Source organism: Triticum aestivum, chromosome 7D, assembly GCF_018294505.1.
Source record: "Triticum aestivum cultivar Chinese Spring chromosome 7D, IWGSC CS RefSeq v2.1, whole genome shotgun sequence".
NCBI lineage: Eukaryota > Viridiplantae > Streptophyta > Magnoliopsida > Poales > Poaceae > Triticum > Triticum aestivum.
This window is the reverse complement of record NC_057814.1, coordinates 164,803,847-164,810,283: the sequence shown is the minus strand read 5'-3', so window position 1 is coordinate 164,810,283 and position 6,437 is coordinate 164,803,847. Positions and strand designations below refer to the sequence as shown.

General features: G+C 51.9%; 1 protein-coding gene and 1 long non-coding RNA gene across 2 annotated transcripts; both read left to right on the top strand.

The window, feature by feature from the left end:
- The first annotated feature begins 214 nt into the window (after window positions 1–214).
- Window positions 215–2,233, top strand: LOC123169325 (4-hydroxyphenylacetaldehyde oxime monooxygenase). The gene is made up of 2 exons (XM_044587168.1): window positions 215–1,201; window positions 1,333–2,233. The coding sequence occupies exons 1-2, from the start codon at window positions 278–280 to the stop codon at window positions 1,972–1,974; spliced, it is 1,566 nt and encodes a 521-aa protein (XP_044443103.1). The 5' UTR covers window positions 215–277; the 3' UTR covers window positions 1,975–2,233.
- Window positions 2,234–2,601: 368 nt separating this feature from the next.
- On the top strand, window positions 2,602–3,393 carry LOC123167913 (uncharacterized). The gene is made up of 2 exons (XR_006484140.1): window positions 2,602–3,027; window positions 3,197–3,393. It is a non-coding gene; the product is annotated as an uncharacterized lncRNA (long non-coding RNA).
- The last annotated feature ends 3,044 nt before the right edge of the window (window positions 3,394–6,437 follow it).

Here is a 6,437-nt window from a genome sequence, read left to right as displayed (position 1 = left end):
CTTATGACTTATAAGTTGGGTCTGTTTGGCAAAATAAGTCACTTTTTCCACTTTTCGACTTATAAATTGATGACTTATTTGAAACCAAACAGGCCTAAAAAAGGCTATTTGAAAAATTGAGTTTCGAAAAGGTTCCCTAGCTTAGAGATAGACCAGCGAGGTCAAGTCAACCATACTCGGGGCACTCCGCTGGCTTTAAAACTTCCCTTGTCACGGGCAGCGCTAACACATCGATCCTCACATGCGAGGACAAGGCTAGACCTCCAAGAAAAACAAAATGCCGATCCCCCAGATCCACTGGCAGCTCCTCCCACAGGTCCAGCTGCCCCAACAATGGCGGCAGCTCCTCCTCGGCCTCGGCCTCCTGCTGCCTGTCCTGGTTCTGATAGTGAGGCGCAGGAAAGGGTTCAAGCTGCCGCCGGGACCGGCGCGGCTGCCGGTGCTAGGCAACCTGCACCAGCTGGGCTCGCTCCCGCACCGGAGCCTGCGGGAGCTGGCGCGGCGGCACGGTCCCGTGATGCTGCTGCGCCTGGGCGCCACGCACATGCTGGTGGTGTCGTCGGCGTCGGCGGCGCGTGAGGTGCTCAAGGAGCACGACGCCGACTGCTGCAGCCGGCCGGCGTGCCCCGGCCCGAAGCGGCTCTCCTACGGGTTCAAGAACATGGCGTTCGCTCCCTACGGCGAGCACTGGCGCGAGATGCGCAAGATCTTCATCGTGGAGCTCCTCAGCATGCGCCGCGTCAAGGCCGCCTGGGGCGCGCGCCAGGAGCAGGTGGACAAGCTCATGGCCGCCCTCGCCCCAGACGAGCCGGTGGCGCTCGGCGAGCACATCTTCGCCTTCACCGACGGCATCATCGGCACCGTGGCGCTCGGGAACGTCTACGGCGCGGACATGCTGGCGCGCAAGAAGCACTTCCAGCACGTGCTCGACGAGGCCATGGACATGCTCGCCACCTTCTCCGCCGAGGACTTCTTCCCCAACGCCGCCGGCCGCCTCGTCGACCGCCTCACCGGCCTCGTCGCGCGCCGTGACCGGCTCTTCAGCAGCCTCGACGACTTCTTCGAGACGGTCATCGAGCAGCACCTGGACCCCGCGAGGCCCAAGCCGGAGAACGGCGGCGACCTCGTCGACGTCCTCATCGACCTCTGGAAGCAGGAGCACCGTGGCTTCACCAAGGACCACGTCAAGGCCATCATCATGGTATCTCCTCCTGTCCTGACTCCCGATTCCAATACAAAATCTCTACTGATTGACACTGATCGCCTCGCCGGCCGGCCGCACTTAATTGTCTGCTCTCATATATACTCTAATAATCACTGAAATTCGGTTAGGACACTTTCGTGGGTGGCATCGACACGAGCTCGGTGACGATCCTGTGGGCCATGTCGGAGCTGATCCGGAACCCGCGGGTGATGAAGAAGGCGCAGGAGGAGATCAGGGCGGCGGTGGGCGAGCAGCGCGCCCGGGTGCAGCCGGACGACCTGCCCAAGCTCAACTACCTCAAGATGGTCCTCAAGGAGACGCTGAGGCTGTACCCGCCGGCGACGCTGCTGCTGCCGCGCGAGACGATGCGGCACGTCAGGATCGGCGGCTACGACGTGCCGGCGGGGACGAGGGTCGCCGTCAACGCGTGGGCCCTCGGGAGGGACCCGGCGAGCTGGGGCGAGGACGCCGACGAGTTCAACCCGGACAGGTTCGAGGCCGGAGCGAGGCACGGCGAGGTGGACCTCCACGGCGCGCACTTCGAGCTGGTGCCGTTCGGCGCCGGGCGGCGGATCTGCCCGGGCATGGCGATGGCGCTGATGAACGTGGAGTTCGCGCTGGCCAACCTGCTGTGCGGCTTCGACTGGGCGCTGCCGGAGGGGACCAAGGCGGAGGACCTGTGCATGGAGGAGGCCGGCGGGCTCACCTTCCACCGCAAGACGCCGCTCGTGCTCGTGCCCACCCCGTACGTGCCGCCCTCCGCCGCTTAATTAATTCCGCGTCAACTCCGTCAGCTGCGTCGTGATCGAAAGTTTTAAACCGGCCAATCAGTTTGTCGCTACCCAGGTTTGGCCATATGCTGAATATCCCAGCGTCGGCTCAGTTTCAGCATAAATTTGTTGCTTTATCCTGCTGCAAGTCAGTATTTTGTTTGTTTGTTTGTACTACTTGTCTCGACCTCTGGGGCAAAATGTATTCAAGGAATAAAATTGGCAGCTATGTTATCTGGACCTACTTACAATTATACAACGTATCATGTCCCTGTCCATGGCTGGCGAAATGAACTCTATCTTGGTTCGGTTTTGCCGGCTAGAGTTGGAATATTGGTATAAAGAAGCTCATGATCCAGTGGTAAATGGCAATCCTGGAGCACCCATGAATCTGCTGTGCGTGGTTAAGTTATGGAATGAATGTTCCAGTTCAGAAAAAAATGGCAATCCTTTTTTTTTTGCGGGGAAAAAACCGGCAATCCTTGGAGCACCCAGCTGAGCATGTGTATGAAATGCGGAAAAGGCTTTTCCATTCGCGTTCCATACACAGCTCGTATCACAGCCGTGCAGCCCTCGTGTGGATCCGAGCCACTGGCCCACCTAGCCCCACGCCCGAAACTCCAAATTCTCAATTCACAGCTGAGTATACGGTGCCAATACAGTCCCGTCGTATCTGCTTTCCCCCCACCTAGACCCCACCCCATCACCCTGCTTCCATTCCCTCTCTGTCGTTTGTCCTCTGTCTTCCTCCCCTCTTGGATTGCTCTCAGCCGCCGGCGTCCCTGTACTCCTCCACAAAATGGCCGTCGACGAGCTCCTCCGTGTATTGGCAGCAAGGACTTAGGCCAACCTACACGCCAGGCTGGGCCAAGGACTCGCTTGTTCAGAAGCTCGGGTTCGACCAGATCTAGATTTCCCTCCTTCTCGCTTGGGAGAAGAGGAGAAACCGCGTTTGGGAGCAGAACGAGCTGCCACGGCCAGAGGAGAAGATGCTAAATCTGCCGAATCCATCGCTCTGGGGCAACACCATCCTCTCCCAAGCAAGAGAGCAGGGTGAGATCCAACCACCCGCCTTCTTCTTTTTGTTTATGTGCGAGTTAGATACATCCAAGCACTTGGTGCAAGTGTCTCTTGGTTCAATCTTGGAATTTTACTTGTGAATTCGGTCGATGGATTTCTGATCGGGTGAGCATCTTTTATTTTTGTTTGTTTTGTGTGATAGGTATTCATCTCCCGTGCATGTCCAGCACCAGCCATGGCCAAATCGGGTCGTGCCTCTCCGCGTATCGCCCATGGAGAAGAGGGAACACCGGCACCAGAAGACTGATTGACTTCGCGAGCCCTTTAACTATGCACTATTTTAGCTTAACTTTTCTATTGAAAAAACTATTTCATTTAAATATTTATTTGCGGATCAGATTTGATTGCACGGCCTGTGCATATGTTTTGACTATATACACAGTAAACGCTTTGTCTGTTCTGTACGCATGAGAAGTACAGCACTTTTCCGGCCAATATATAGATTATTTTACAAACAAGCAAGACCAAGCGTTTGATTTTTTACATAAACTTTTGGTGAAAATTATGAAGAACTTTTGAACTTGTTTATTCAGGGCATCGTCTATTGTTAATTGTGGTGAAATAACTCTTGTAAAGTCTTTGGGAAACTTATTCTACAACCTTTTGCACACAAAAAAAAAACTAGGTCTGTCTCTTCCTTTCCATCGGACTAGTTCAGGGAAGAAACTTGCGATTTTTGTTGTCGGTCATTCGGTGATATGGATTTGTGCTACAGGCCATAGACCTCAGATATGAACCACATGACTGACCGAGTAGTAGTGCAGCATCATACGCGGAAAATTTCATAATATCAACATTGAGAAAACAAGTTAAATAATTTCAAAAGAATTGAGAAGTTTTTGTGCGTGTTTACGATGAGGGCCTCGGATTTTTTTGGACACACTCATATTGTTCACATGCATGTCTTTTCATGGCCACACCACTGAATAAATCTATGAATGATCTTTGCCTTTCAAGTCATTATGGTAGTTTGATCCGGCCCCAAAACAGTAGCATTTTCATTCATCTCGCCAGGTACTTAGAATCCTCCGATCAAAAAACTTCCAGGAAGTACACCCAAGTGTCGTGATGTTACAAATATGAGAAGTTTAATATCACGCGCGGTGAGATCGGGTTTTTCCTCTCCCGTGTCAATCCGGTTTCGTGGCTAGAAACTAAGAGTAATGTTTACATCAATTGACACTACATCCCATATAACTACCGCGTTGCACTTTATATCCTCGGTTGCGGTCCTCATGTTGTCTAACACGAAGAACTTTAGAGACATTTGCCAAAAAAAGATGGGGGGCATCATCGGTCGTCGACCCAAGTGAGAAGAGGCCAAGGGGGAGCATTCCGTATAACTTTACAAGGAGGTAGACAGTTCCCGAGTTACGGACTCTAACTCAACTGTGTATTTTACTAACATTACTCGGGTACTCGATCCAACGACATCAAAGGAGCTAGACACGTTACATGCATTGAACACTTTAATGTAGCATTCAAGTGGGACTTTGATTCCGGGGGCCTGATATTTCATTAATCAAACATGACGGAATCAAGCACTCGATATACATGATATTTATTGAGTACTTTGTTTTCGCGTGTGGCGTACTTAAGCGGTCGGACCTGACGGACTTTAGCCTCATTTATATGTTATTTACTAGTGCACTTACTTTCCGCATGCCCGGTACTTCGGGTATCAAAACAGAAGGACTTTTATCTAGTTTCATACAGTAAAATCTGGTTTCTAGACATAGCACTTAACATGCTGTTGTTGTTTATTCAGATAAATTGTAACAAAACTTACGATACCATATAGTGGAGCACCTCGAACTCACATGATCTGTACTTAGTACAGGTCCAGTTTCTTGGCTAGAACCCTAACGACCCACACGGTGAGATCGAGGTTCCCCTCTCCCGTGTCGATCCGGTTTCTTGGCTAGAAACTAAGAGTAATATTTACATCAATAGACACTACATCCCATATATCTGCCACTCCGCACTTTATATCCTCGGTTGTGGTCCTCATGTTGTCTACCATGAAGAACTTTTGAGAGATTTTCCAAAAATAAGGTGGGGGCATCATGGGTCGTCGACCCTAGTGAGAAGAGGCCGAGGGGGAGAATTCCATATGACCGTGCAAATTATGTTTATCGAGGATTGCAAGTTTACTTGGCGAGCATTGAGGGAGTCCTAGACTAAGGGGTCCTCGGGCGTCCGGCCTGTTATCCATGGGCCGGACTGATGGGCTGTGAAGACATGAAGGCCGAAGGCTGTACCTGTGTCCGGATTGGACTCTTCTTGGCGTGGAAGGCAAGCTTGGCGACCGACTATGAAGGTTCCTTCTTATGTAACCGACTCTATGTAAACCCTAGATCTTCCCGGTGTCTATATAAACCGGAGGAATTAGTCCGGAAAGGATATACTCATTACCATAGTCATACATGCTAGACTTTTAGAGTTTAGCCATTACGATCTCGTGGTAGATCAACTCTTGTAATACTCATATTCATCAAGATCAATCAAGCATGAAGTAGGGTATTACCTCCATAGAGAGGGCCCGAACCTGGGTAAAACATCGTGTCCCCCGTCTCCTGTTACCATCGATCCTAGACGCACAGTTCGGGACCCCCTACCCGAGATCCGCCGGTTTAGACACCGACATTGGTGCTTTCATTGAGAGTTCCACTGTGCCGTCGACGAAAGGTTTGATGGCCCCTTCGATCGTCTATAGTGACGCTGTCCAAGGAGAAACCTTTCTCCCCGGACAGATTTTCGTGTTCGGCGGCTTCGTACTGCGGGCCAACTCGCTTGGCCATCTGGTGCAAATCGATAGCTACGCCCCTGGCCACCAGGTCAGATTTGGAAGCTTGAACTACGTCGCGGATATCCGTGGAGACTTGATCTTCAATGGATTTGAGACCGCAGCGATCGCTCCCCCTCACCCCGATGAACATGACTTAAATCTGTCATCGGATCACATCCAGGAGATGGTTCCTGTTGCTGCAACAGCCTTAGAACCGGAGCAGATCGTGCCATCCGAGGCCACAGAGTCCGCGGCGTTGGAGCCGCACACGGACTCGACACCCCGCAATATTTGCGTCAATGGAACTCCGGACTCGTCTCCGGCTATAAGTTCCGGACCGGGTACGCCTGCGGACACCGAGCTGGATCGGTTATCGATTTTCGAATTTAGCGCCGCAGGCATCTTCCAGCACTCACCTTTGGGTGATGTGCTGAACTCTTTAAAGAATTTGTCCTTGGAGAAGGACTCACAGCCGAAGTTTGTTCGGTTCGAGCCAGAGGCTGATGACGGGAAATTTTGCTTCCCACCCACCACCCACTTCATAGCCACTGTCGATGACTTAACCGACGTGCTTGATTACGGCTCCGAAGACATC

Bases quoted from the DNA above. Each gene is read 5' to 3' on its own strand.
- LOC123169325 (XM_044587168.1), top strand. From the start codon at position 278: ATGCCGATCCCCCAGATCCACTGGCAGCTCCTCCCACAGGTCCAGCTG. The intron at 1,202-1,332 runs GTATCTCCTCCT...AAATTCGGTTAG, and splicing joins ACGTCAAGGCCATCATCATG to GACACTTTCGTGGGTGGCAT.